The sequence below is a fragment of the Ictidomys tridecemlineatus genome, chromosome 11 (assembly GCF_052094955.1).
Source record: "Ictidomys tridecemlineatus isolate mIctTri1 chromosome 11, mIctTri1.hap1, whole genome shotgun sequence".
Lineage (NCBI taxonomy): Eukaryota > Metazoa > Chordata > Mammalia > Rodentia > Sciuridae > Ictidomys > Ictidomys tridecemlineatus.
This window is the reverse complement of record NC_135487.1, coordinates 125,295,663-125,309,370: the sequence shown is the minus strand read 5'-3', so window position 1 is coordinate 125,309,370 and position 13,708 is coordinate 125,295,663. Positions and strand designations below refer to the sequence as shown.

The following is a 13,708-nucleotide window of genomic DNA, read 5'->3' as shown; positions in this document are numbered from 1 at the left end:
TTTATGGATCCTCATTGTTGAAAGTGGAATATTAAGAGTAAAGTCACTTAGTATTATTATGTTGCCATTTCTCCCTTCAGTTTTGTAAACATTTTCTTCAGATATTTAGATTTAATTCTTTTTTTTTTGCAGTGCTGGGGATTGAACCCAGGGGCTCACACATGCCAGGCAAGGTGCTCTGCCACTGACCTACACCCACAGCCATCTATATTTTAGTTTTCTGATATTGGATATATACTGACAATTATTATGCCCTCTTGATGGATTGTTCCCTTTCTCATTACATGATAATTCCTTAGGACCATTTTTGATGTAAATCTATTTGTTTGATATATGTATAGCCATTCCTGCTCTTTTTAGTTTCTATTTCCACTGAATATATCTTTTCCATCCCTTCACTTTCAGCTTATAAATGTCCTTAAAGTTAAAGCAAGTCCCCTGCAGGTGCATATAGTTGAATTTAGTTTATTTATCCATTTGGCCACTCTCTGTCTTTTGATTACATCCTCTAAGAAATTGTTGTAGTTATTTTTAATACTTTTCAATTTAATTCTACAGTAAAAAGTGATTCATGTACTAACATTACAGTATTAGAGTATTCTGAATGTGACTATATTTTTGCCCTTATGATGAGTTTTTATGTTTTAGTGTTAGGATCTTTCCATTTCGACTTGATGAACTCCTTTTAGCATTTCTGGTGAAGCATGTCTAGTGGTGACCAATTCCTACAGCTTGTTTGTCTTGGATTATCCTCTTTTCTTCCTTATTTCTGAAGCATAGACTTGCCAGGTATAGTATCCTTGATCAGTAGTCCCTTCACCTTCAATACTTTGAATATATCCTTCTAGTCTCTCCTGGCCTGCAAGATTTCTGCTAAAAAATATTCTTACAGATATATTTTTATGGGTATTCTTATGGATTTTCCTTTTTAAAATTTTTTTTATTTTTTAATTTTTTTATTGGTTATTCAAAACATTGCAAAGATTGCAGAATCACATTGGTTACACATCCACATTTTTACATACTGCCATATTAGTGACTGTTGTATTCTGCTACCTTTCCTATCCTCTACTATCCCCCCTCCCCTCCCCTCCCATCTTCTCTCTCTACCCCATCTACTGTAATTCATTTCTCTCCTTAATTTTTTTCCCTTTCCCCTCACAACCTCTTATATGTAATTTTGTATAACAATGAGGGTCTCCTTCCATTTCCATGTAATTTCCCCTTTTCTCTCCCTTTCCCTCCCACCTCATGACTCTATTTAATGTTAATCTTTTCCTCCTGCTCTTCCTCCCTGCTCTGTTCTTGGTTGCTCTCATTATATCAAAGAAGACATTTGGCATTTGCTTTTTAGGGATTGGCTGCTGAGGGCCATTGCCAAGTAGGAATGACTCATCGAAATTTCCTTGCCAGCGTACCCCATGTTAAATGGCCTTGTCTTGGAATTTCGCTGTTGACATTGCATGTAAGGTGACCTTGCTCAAGGACCAGGGCAGATCCGGGTTTAGAGCTGATCAGGTTTGAGGAAGTATCCCGCTCCTTGAGTTTAAGGTGTTCCCGGTTTAAGACAAGTTTAGGGCGTTCCCCGTTTAAGACAATAGGGGTTTTAGGGAAGTTGGAGGTTGAAGATTATTGCTGCTGGGAATAGGGTGTTCCTGCTGATTGTTCCCATTGAGTTCTCGTGAGATTCAAATGGAATTTGGAAAAAAGACTCGTGGAGTAGGTGAATTGGGCGGGCAGATTTTAGATTTCCCCTGAATTTGTGGGGAGGCCGGTGTGAGTTCGGGAATAAAGAATTGCTGTTTGAATCTACAAGTGTGTGGTGGCTCCTGATCTTGTGCCCAGCCAAGACTGAGGCAATTGGCTAGCTTCACGTAGCATAATCTGCTCTAATGCCATCCATTTCCCAGCAAATTCCATGATTTTGTCACTTTTTAGTGCTGTGTAGTACTCCATTGTGTATAAATGCCACATTTTTTTTATCCATTCATCTATTGAGGGGCATCGGGGTTGGTTCCACAGTCTAACTATTGTGAATTGTGCTGCTATGAACATCGATGTGGCAGTATCCCTGTAGTACGATCTTTTAAGGTCTTCAGAGAATAATCCGAGAAGGACAATAGCTGGGTCAAATGGTGGTTCCATTCCCAGCTTTCCCAGGAATCTCCATACTGCTTTTCATATTGGCTACACCAATTGGCAGTCCCACCAGCAATGTACAAGAGTACCCTTTTCCCCACATCCTCGCCAGCACTTGTTGTTGTTTGACTTCATAATGGCTGCCAATCTTACTGGAGTGAGATGGTATCTTAGGGTGGTTTTGATTTGCATTTTTCTGACTGCTAGAGATGGTGAGCATTTTTTCATGTACTTGTTGGTTGATTGTATGTCCTCCTCTGAGAAGTGTCTGTTCAGGTCTTTGGCCCATTTGTTGATTGGGTTATTTGTTATCTTATTGTTTAATTTTTTTGAGTTCTTTGTATACTCTGGATATTAGGGCTCTATCTGAAGTGTGGGGAGTAAACATTTGTTCCCACGATGTAGGCTCCCTGTTTACCTCTCTTATTGTTTCTCTTGCTGAGAAAAAACTTTTAAGTAAGTCCCATTTGTTGATTCTAGTTATTAACTCTTGTGCTATGGGTGTCCTATTAAGGAATTTGGAGCCCGACCCCACAATATGTAGATAAGAGCCAACCTTTTCTTCTACCAGATGCATAGTCTCTGATTTGATATCAAGCTCCTTGTTCCATTTTGAGTTAACTTTTATGCATGGTGAGAGAAGGGGATTCAGTTTCATTTTGTTGCATATGGATTTCCAGTTTTTCCAGCACCATTTGTTGAAGATGCTTTCCTTCCTCCGTTGCATGCTTTTAGCCCCTTTATCGAATATAAGACAGTTGTAATTTTGTGGATTGGTCTCTGTGACCTCTATTCTATACCATTGGTCCACATGCCTGTTTTGGTACCAGTACCATGCTGTTTTTGTTACTATTGCTCTGTAGTACAGTTTGAAATCTGGTATTGCTACACCTCTTGATTCACACTTCCTGCTTAGAATTGCTTTTGCTATTCTGGGTCTTTTATTTTTCCATATGAATTTCATGATTGCTTTATCTATTTCTACAAGAAATGCCATTGGGATTTTGATTGGCATTGCATTGAACCTATAGAGAACTTTTGGCAATATTGCCATTTTGATGATGTTAGTTCTGCCTATCCATGAACAGGGTATATTTTTCCATCTTCTAAGATCTTCTTCTATTTCTCTCTTTAGGGTTCTGTAGTTTTCATTGTATAAATCTTTCACCTCTTTTGTTAGGTTGATTCCCAAGTATTTTATTTTTTTTTGAGGATATTGTGAATGGGGTGGTTTTTCTCATTTCCATTTCAGAAGATTTGTCACTGATATACAGGAATGCCTTTGATTTATGTGTGTTGATTTTATATCCTGCCACCTTGCTGAATTCATTTATTAGCTCTAGTAGTTTCTTTGTAGACCCTTTTGGGTCTTCTAGGTATAAAATCATATCATCTGCAAATAGTGATAATTTAAGTTCTTCTTTTCCTATTTTAATGCCTTTAATTTCTTTTGTCTGTCTAATTGCTCTGGCCAGTATTTTGAGAACTATATTGAATAGAAGTGGTGAGAGAGGGCATCCCTGTCTTGTTCCAGATTTTAAAGGGAATGCCTTCAGTTTTTTTCCATTTAGAATGATGCTAGCCTGAGGCTTAGCATATATAGCTTTTACAATGTTGAGGTAACTTCCTGTTATCCCTAGCTTTTCTAGTGTTTTGAACATAAAGGGATGCTGTACTTTCTTGAATGCTTTTTCTGCATCTATCGAGATGATTATATGGTTCTTATCTTTAAGTCTATGATGTGGTGAATAACGTTTATTGATTTCCGATATTGAACCAGCCTTGCATCCCAGGGATGAATCCTACTTGATAATGGTGCACGATCTTTTTGATATGTTTTTGTATACGATTTCCCAGAATTTTATTGAGGATTTTTGCATCTAAATTCATTAGGGATATTGGTCTGTAGTTTTCTTTCTTTGAAGTGTCTTTATCTGGCTTGGGAATCAGGGTGATATTGGCCTCATAGAATGAATTTGGGAGTTCTCCCTCTTTTTCTATCTCCTGAAATAGATTGTAGAGTATTGGTATTAGTTCTTCTTTAAAGTTCTTGTAAAACTCTGCTGTATATCCATCCGGTCCTGGGCTTTTCTTGGTTGGTAGTCTTTTGATGGCTTCTTCTATTTCCTCACTTGATATTGGTCTGTTTAGGTTGTTTATATCTTCCTGACTCAATCTGGGTAGTTCATATGTCTTATGGAATTTATTGATGCCTTCACTATCTTCTATTTTATTAGAGTATAGGGTTTCAAAATAATTTCTAATTATCTTCTGTATTTCTGAATTTTCTGTTGTGATGCTGCCTTTTTCATCCCATAGGCTAGTAATTTGGGTTCTCTCTCTTCTTCTCTTTGTTAGCGTGGCTAGTGGTCTATCAATCTTATTTATTTTTTCAAAGAACCAACTTTTAGTTTTGTCAATTTTTTTTGATTGTTTCTTTTGTTTTGATTTCATTGATTTCAGCTCTAATTTTAATTATTTCTTGCCTTCTCCTGTATTTGCTGCTGATTTGTTCTTCTTTTTCTAAGGCTTCGAGGTGTAGTGTGAGGTCATTTATTTGTTGGCTTTTCTTTCTTTTAAGGAATGAACTCCATGAAATGAATTTTCCTCTGAGTGCTGCTTTCATAGTGTCCCAGAGATTTCAGTATGTTGTGTCTGAGTTTTCGTTTACCTCTAAGAATTTTTTAATTTCCTCTTTGATGTCTTCTGTAACCCTTTGTTCATTCAGTAGCATATTGTTTAATCTCCATGTGATGTAGGATTTTTTCCTTTTCATTTTATTATTGATTTCCAATTTCATTCCATTATGATCAGATAAAATGCATGGTAGTATCTCAACTCCTTTGTAATTGCTAAGATTTGTCCTGTGATATAATATATGGTCTATTTTTGAGAAGGATCCATGTGCTGCTGAGAAGAAAGTGTATCCGCTTGATGTTGGGTGGTATATTCTGTATATATCAATTAAGTCTAAGTTATTAATTGTATTATTGAGCTCTATGGTTTCTTTATTCAACTTTTGTTTGGAAGATCTGTCCATTGGTGAGAGAAGTGTGTTAAAATCTCCCATGATTATTGTGTTGTGGTCTATTAGACTCTTGAACTTGAGAAGAGTTTGTTTGATAAATGTAGCTGCACCATTGTTTGAGGCATATATATTAATGATCATCAAGTCTTGTTCGTGTATGGTTCCCTTGAGCAGTATGTAGTGTCCTTGTTTATCCCTTTTGATTAACTTTGGCTTGAATTCTATTTTATTTGATACAAGTATGGACACCCCTGCTTGCTTCTGGGGTCCGTATGAGTGATATGATTTTTCCCAACCTTTCACCTTCAGTCTGTGTATGTATTTTCCTATCAGATGAGTCTCCTGTAGGCAGCATATTGTTGGATCTTTTTAAAAAATCCATTCTACTAGCCTATGTCTTTTGATTGGTGCATTTAAGCCATTAACATTTAGGGTTACTATTGAGATACGGTTTGTATTTCCAGCCATATTTGGTTATGTACGATGCTTAACATGATTTGTTTTTCCTCTATGCTTAGTTTTTCCTTTACTGTACTACCTCCCGCTGTTGGTTTTCATTGTTATTTTTCATTTCCTCTTTCTGTAATGTTTTGCTAAGGATGTTTTGAAGAGCTGGTTTTCTAGCTGCAAATTCTTTTAACTTTTGTTTATCGTGAAAGATTTTTATTTCATCTTCAATCTTGAAGCTTAATTTTGCTGGATACATGATTCTTGGTTGGAACCCTTTTTCTTTCAGCGTTTGAAATATGTTGTTCCAGGATCTTCTAGCTTTCAGAGTCTGTGTTGAAAGATCAGCAGTTATCCTGATTGGTTTACCCCTAAATGTAATCTGCTTCCTCTCTCTTGTGGCTTTTAAGATTCTCTCCTTATTCTGTATGTTGGGCATCTTCATTAATATGTGTCTTGGTGTGGATCTCTTATAATTTTGTACATTCGGTGTCCTGTAGGCTTCTAGTATTTGGATTTCTTTTTCATTCTTTAAGTCTGGGAAGTTTTCTAGTATTATTTCATTGAATAGATTGCTCATTTTCTTGGTTTGGACCTCTGTACCCTCTTGTATCCTAATAACTCTTAGGTTTGGTTTCTTGATGTTATCCCATACTTCTTGGATGTTCTGCTCATGATTTCTTAACATTCTCACTGAGCTGTCTATGTTCTTTTCAAGTTGAAAAACTTTGTTTTCGTTGTCTGAAGTTCTATCTTCTAAGTGTTCTACTCTGCTGGTAATACTCTCATTTGAGTTTTTAATTTGTTTTATTGTTTCCTGCATTTCCAGGATTTCTGTTTGTTTGTTTTTTATATCCTCTATCTCCCTATAGAGTTGATCTTTTGCTTCTTGGATTTGTTTATGTAATTCATTGTCAAAGTGATTTTTCATTGTCTGAATTTGATGTATAATGTCTTCCTTGAGACTCCAGATCATCTGAAGCATGTATATCCTGAACTCTTTGTCTGACATTTCATCAGCTGCAGATATTACCTCATCTAATGTTGAATTGACCTGTATTGTTTGTGGTCCTTTCTTTCCTTGTCTTTTCATACTGCTCATGATTCTTTCTAGCTTTGTGAAACTGTTGTGCTAATGTTTTTCCCCTTATATATTTGTATTGTTCTTGTATAGCTCCAAAATCCCTCTTTTGCAGAGAAAGACAATGTTAACAGATCCCAATATCGACAGTACATTATCTAAGCACAAGTTCTCTTTATTAATACATTTATAGCTAGATTCTAAGACTATAGATATTGGCTTTAATTATTACTTAAGAATATATTCCTTAGTTTCATAAAAGGCGTACCATATCTGGTGGCATATAGAAAACTTAATTTCAGATGAAGGATGTTGTACTTAGAGGGAAAGGAGTGAAGGTATGAGGTTAAACTAACTTAGCACCTTTGGAGAACTCTAACCACTAGACTGGTAATTTATGGAAGAATGTAAAGACTCAACCTCCTATCTATTTAGATAGTTACCCTATGTATAGATACCAAAAGTTAGGAGATTGAAAGTGGGATAGAGAGAATATGAATTTAAAAAAAGAAAAAAATAACAAGGAAGAAAAGAGAAATAAGAGAAGGGAAAGGGAAGTAAGATAGAAATAAAGAAAAAATGGGGGGGAGGTGGGGTATATGCAATTCCTCTATGTATTATATTACTTTGGTAATTCGGTTGTTCATGCACAGTTCTTGGTTTCACATATGCTGAATTTGTGGAAGAGAGAGAAAAAAAGAGAAAGAGAGAGAGAAAAAAAGTCTCTCACAACACTGTTTTCCTTGCTTCCAGTAGGTGGTGTTGTCTATTCCTAGCTTGAGCCTCTGTATTCAGGGTGGTGGGTATAGCCAGTGTGAAAGGAAATTAGCTTCCACCTGTATTTTCCCTACTCTAGTCTCTGAGGTAGAAACTAGATGCCTGTACAGTTGTTGTTTTGCATTGATAGCTACAACCCACAAGAGCTTGTGGGAAATATTTTGAGTTATGGCAGCTAAGGGTGGGGGAGTTGGAAACCGGGTACCTGGATCAGCCGCAGAACCGTGCTGGTAGCCACACCCTATTTGATGGGTTTTAAGGGTTAATGGACTTCCTCCGGACTAGCACTCGGAGCGGGGCCGGACTTCCTCCTCCAGTCTGGCTGGGCGCCTGGCGTGTCTTCCTCCTTCGGTCTGGCTGGGCGCCTGGTGCATCTTCTGGATTTTCCTTTTTATGTGATGATTTTCTTTTCTCTTCTTGCTTTCCAATTTTTCTTTTGTTTTTTACTTTTGAGAATTTAATTATAATATGTGTTAATGGAGATCTGTACTTATTTGGAGTTCTTTGGGCTTCATGATTTTGGATGTTCAATTTTCTCTCCAGATTTGGGAGTTTTCTGACATTATTTCTTTTTTTGTTTTAATTTTATTTTTACTGGTTCTTTTTAGTTATATATAACAATAGATTCCATTTTGGCATAATTATAAGAGCATGGAATATATTCTGTCCTAATACAGTCCCTTGTACCTCTCCTTCTCCTTCCCTTCCCCCTCCCCTGCTCCCCTTCCCTCTACTCTACTGATTGTTCTGTCACTTACCCATAGTTATTTTTTAAAATTTGATTTCTTGTAGGTGTACACAGTGGTGAGATTCACTGTGGTATATTCATATATGTACATAGGAATGTTATGTAAGATTCATTTCACTGCCTTCTCTGATCCATCTTTCCTCCCTTCCCCTCTTCATTCCCCTTGTCTACTCCACTGATCTTCTATTCTTTTTTTTTTTTTTTTTTACCCTCCCTGCCCTTTATTGTGTGCTATATCTGAGAAAACTCAGCCTTTAGCTTTTTGGGACTGGCTTATTTTAGTTAGCGTGATAGTTTCCAGATCCATCCACTTATTGGCAAACACCATAAAGCCATTCTTCTTTAGGGCTAATACTCAACTGTGTATACATACCACATTTTCTTTATCCATTCATCTGTTGAAGGGCACCTAGCTTGGCTCCATAGCTTAGCTCTTATGAATTGTGCTGCTGTAAATATTGATGTTGCTGTGTCACTGTAGTATGCTGATTTTAAATCCTTTGGATATAACTTATTAAAGTTATTTCTTTAAATAAGCTTTTCCTTTTTTCTTACTCTGTGTTCCTCGGGGCACTCATAATGCATATACTAGTTCCTTGGTGGTAATCTCACAGTTCCTGTTGATTCTCTTTATTTTGTTGTCTTTTTGTTTGGCTGACTAGGTAATTTCAGATAACTTGCTTTCAATCTTACTGGTTCTTTCTTATTTCTTCACTGATTGAGTCTTTTATTGGTGCTATCTATAGAGTTTTTCAGTTTAGTCATTGAGTTCTTTAGTTCCAGAATTTTTGGATCTTTCACTTTCTCCCTTCCTTTTTTAATGGCTTCTATATCTCTTTCAACCTCTGAAATTTTGTTAGTTATCTATCTATCTATCTATCTATCTATCTATCTGCATTCTCTCTCTCTTTCTCTTTCTCTCTGTCTTGCTACCAGGGAAGAACCCAGAGGTGCTTAACCACTGAGCTACATCCTCAGCCATTTTTTATTTTGAGACAGGGTCTTCTTAAGTTGCTCAGGACCTTGCTTAAGTTGCTCAGGCTGGCTTTGAACTTTCAGTCCTTCTGTCTCAGCCCCCTGAGTTCCTGGGATTACAGGTGTGTACCACCATGCCCAGCTATCTGTGCTCTCTTAAAGCTCACTGAAGTTCTTTAGGTTGATTAATTATTTGTTAGAAAGTTTGTAAATCATCATTTGTTTAGGATCTGTTATTTGTGTTTTTTTTTTTCCCCTTAACTCCCTTTGCTGTTGTTCATGATCCTTGTGGCCCTGCATTGGAGTCTTCACATTTGAAGAAGTAGGCTTGTCGTCCAGTTTTTCACAGACTAGCTTCAGCAGGGAAAGCCCTGGAATGGTAATCTGTCACCGAGGTCTGGGTAAGTCATCTGGCAGGGCCCATGTGTGGTGGCTGCTAGAGTCCCTGAGCAGGCTGGCCTGATGCCTGTGTTCATGAGTTAGGGCTTAGGGTTTGGGAAGGCCTGGTTTCTGGGTTTATGGGAGCTGTCCTGTGCTGGCATCCCTTGGGATGGACCTTTGACTGGGTCCATGGAGGAGGTCTGTAAGCCCATATCTGTGGCAGCTGGCCTGAAACCTGGGTGTATAGGGGCTGACCTGACATTGGAACAGGGACTGGTGGCTGGGTCCATGGGGATGGGCCTGGGTCCCGAGTCCTCAGGGACTGGCCTGGCACTGCAGTGGGCCTAGACCCTGAGTCTCTGGTTGGGGGGGGCAGCGGAACAGTCTGGGCCTTGGCTTAATGAGACTGACCTGGTACTTGGAGGCACATGGGCTGGTCTGGAGCCTGGGTCTGTGGGGGTCAGTTGGGAGCTGGTTGGGTGGGTGCCATCTTGAAGTCTGGGATAGTAAGAGACAACCTGGAGCTAGGGCATGCTGGTGGCTGGGTCTGTAGTTACTGGCCTATTATCTAGGTTTGCCTGGGTGGACTGGCATTTAAGCAGGGAAGGAGCTAGGGATGTTGTCAGATAGTGGGGTTGGTCTGGAGCTTGGGTCAATGGGGCTGGCCAGGAGGAGAGGTGGATCTGGAGGCTGAATCTTTATGGTTTCAATCTAAGACCTGGGCTATGCCTGGCTCTGAGCGTAAGGTGCCAGCTTGATTCTGGGGTGGATCTGGAGATTGAGTCTGTGGGTCTTTCAGGGGCCATCCTGGAACTGACTGGGCTGGAGGTTTGGTCTATGGGAGTAGGTATATGTCCTGGGGCTTCAGTGGCTGGCCTGAGCTTTCCATGCTGTCCTGGAGTCTGGGGACTTGGGGTGGCCTGACACAGAGGCAGGACTGAAGCCTGGGGCCACTGAGGCCAGCCTGGCTCTGGGGCAGGCCTGGAACCTGAGGGTGTGGAGCTGGCTTGATGCTGAGGTAGGGCAGAGTGAGGCTGGAAGCTGGAGTCAAAGGCATTTGGGGCAAAAGCAGCAGAAGGAAAGAAATAGTGCAGAGATAAATGACATAAGAATCCATGAATCCCCAAGTTAGTGCCTTGAAAATGTCAACAAAATTGGCAAACTTTTAGCTAATCTAAGAAAAAAAGAGAGGACATAGAAAGAATTAAACTCGAATAATAAAGTGGGGCCATATTCCCAACTTTAGAGAAGTTAAATAGATTATAAGAGAATATGTGAATGATTTTACAGTCAATAGTCCAGATGCATTTTTTTCCTGAATTCCTCTTCTTTTCCTCCTTCCCTGACACCACTCTTCTCTTACTCTACTGAAAAGTTCTCTTAACTGTAACCCTTACCACTGTTTCCATTTTTTTCCTTTTCTTGAGGTGCCAGGGATTGAACCTAGAGCCTCACACATGATGTCCAGTGGCCTGCCACAGAGTTCTATCCACAGCCCCCCTTTTCCCACTCTTGGTAAATCATTATCCCTAGAGTATCTATTCTGAAGTGATCATTAAAAATGCCGATCTTGTGATATCACTCTATAAAGCTCATCTGATATTTTGCTGTTGAGCTCATAATCCAAACTTCCAATCCTCATAAAACCTTTCCTGACTCTCAATCTCAGGTCTTCAGATCCCTTCTTTAGTCAATCTGCTCCAGCCATGGTTATTCTTTCCATTCTATGTACAGGTCAAGTTAGATTCTGTATTGGAACCTTTGTACACACTCTTCCTCTGTCCAGAACATTCCCTGTCATCCTTCAGGACCCTGTGTAATTGACCCTTCCTAGGGACCTATCTTGATGAGTAACTCCTCCCCCCCATAACTCCTCCAAACCACCATTATTCTATCACATTATCCTAAGTGTTCATCAGGGTTCTTCCAAACAACAGAAATCAATGGACTAATTGGAAATGTGCATCAGAGACTAGCAAGTGTCCTCTGATCTTTGAGGGCCCAAATGACTAGGCTTTGAGACTACTCATCCAGGAACCACATCCCAAGTGACACCATCAGAGCTGGTCCAGTAGAAGTTGGCTTGTCCCTTCTGGCAGAGACTTCACAGCTCACACTCCAGTGTCATGGTCCTGGACACTTGCCCTGCTCCAAAACAGTTGTCACCATTGCTTCAGGTCTGACTGCTGTGTGGGTTTCACATCAGCAGTACAGATCTTGTGGCCTTGCTCTTTTGATGTGCCTAGCTTTCATTTGAAAGTCTGGGTCTGGTGCATGTGATTGAGGAGCATAGGTTGTGTGCTGTCTTATCTGTGAAGGAATCTGTCTTATCTATGAGTATCTGGCATTTTAAGCTTCTGTAGCAGGAGATAGTCTCTGACTGATCAGGCAGAAAATTCTCAGATTTTTGAGAAATTTTAGTGCTAGGCAAGGGATCTGTGCTGAATTTTTAAAATTTTCTTCATTGCACTTAAAATATCTGAAATCATTTTTTGTCTTCACTTGCCATTTATTCAAACAGAATCCCCATGGGGACAGAGATCTGCTTTGCTTGCTTGTCCTCACCTCCCAGAAAACTCAACTGTGCAGAGTGCATGAAACATTTTTTGAATGAAGTTGAGCTGACAGCCCAAGGAGTAAACATTTGTACCAGACAAGCGGAGCTTCAAGAAAGAGAAAACTAGTCACATATCAAATGTCAGAAGAATACAACTGAGGAGTGAACACTGGATTTGATAAATAAGGGTTTATTAGTGACCTAATCCAGGGCAATTTCAGAGGACTGTCAGGCCAGAGGCCACACTGCAGCGGGTTGAGGAAAAATGTCAGCAGCAGAGAAAGCTGAAACAAGTTTCAGGTGAATGGAACTGCTCGAGTATCATTGATCAACTTTGATATTGTCAATTTCCTTTTCCTGGAATTAGACCAAGGCCCCTGTTGGGTGCAAGCTTGCATTTGAACCGTTTTCATTTATTAAATTAGAAGCTCCATGGTTTAGAGATAGAAGCTCCACCCTGATTGTTGTCTTTGCACCTCAGCAAGAGAAGGAAAGAGCCGGAGTCCAGGAGGGGGACAGACATGTGGCTGGAATCAAAACTGCCACATACTAGGCAAGATCAACACCCAAGTGAGTCCCCTCTGCAGCTTTGGCTCCCTCTCTGTAAATATCCATGGGACGTGAAATCCTAGTGCAGATACAATGTGCTGTTTACTTTTGCTAACTCAGCTCTTCCTTTAGCAGGTTTCCAGACTGTCAGAGACCCCAGCCCTTCCTGCACCTTGAACAGGGTGGTGGGGGAATCTGTTCAGTTGCCCCTGAACTACACTTTGAGCCCTGACATCCGAGAGATAGAATGGAAGTGGAATACTGCAGCCGAGCAGCAGCAGCTCCTGGTGTCCTGGAAGCCCTCGCGTCAGGAGTGGTATGAATTTGAAAACAAATACAAGCACAGATTCTGCCTGGCTGAGAAGTATATTTTGAGCATTTCGAATCTCACCATGGAAATGAGTGGACTGTATGTAGCGGAAATCAAATACAACACAGGAAAATCCCAGAAGAAAGGTTTTAGACTCTGCGTCCATGGTGAGTCGGGTTCCGTGCCCAAGCAGGCTTTCCAACAGCCATGTTGCTAAAGTAAGTTGGCCTTAAATCAGGTGACGAAAAAACCCCAAACAAAAAATAAACTAGATCCGTGTTAGGACATCAGAAGATGTCCTAAAAATGAAAACTAAAATTCAAAGATACATCTTAGGGAAAACTAGCTGAAGTTCTTATCATTTATACACAATGCACATGAAATGGCAGTTTTTACTGGCACTGGGAGTCACCCAAAAGTTTTTTTTTTTTTTAAACAAACTTTCTTCAATCATGAGATACTGTAAAATTGATTATTAGAAATATAAAGTTATATTAAAAAGTCTTTAATTGACTGTTTCAAGAGCTGATTTAAAAATTCTGTGACTGAGATAAGTTGGTAAAAATGACAAAACTGGACATTGAAAAGATGAAGGGAAAAAAAAACATTGAAAAGGAGACTGAAAGTTAGAAATGATCATGAGGTAAAATGGCTTTATTTTAATTTTTGGTACCAGGGATTAAACTCAGGGTGCTTTACCACAGAGGCACTTCCCC

At 39.5% G+C, this 13,708-nt stretch overlaps 2 protein-coding genes across 8 annotated transcripts in view; one reads left to right on the top strand and one right to left on the bottom strand.

Moving 5' to 3' along the window:
- LOC144368757 (Fc receptor-like protein 3) overlaps nt 1-13,708 on the bottom strand; it is a 611,935-nt gene that overhangs the window by 136,699 nt on the left and 461,528 nt on the right.
- The window catches only part of LOC144368442 (CD48 antigen-like), a 47,007-nt gene that overhangs the window by 12,857 nt on the left and 20,442 nt on the right, over nt 1-13,708 (top strand). For 3 of the 7 annotated variants that reach the window (XM_078027311.1, XM_078027308.1, XM_078027306.1), the window contains exon 2: nt 12,815-13,159. In XM_078027311.1, the coding sequence (XP_077883437.1) occupies nt 12,815-13,159 (345 nt within the window). Of the gene's footprint in view, nt 1-12,439; nt 12,704-12,814; nt 13,211-13,708 lie in introns of those variants that run through there. The other 4 variants (XM_078027310.1, XM_078027309.1, XR_013428201.1 and 1 more) reach the window with 4 other exon arrangements.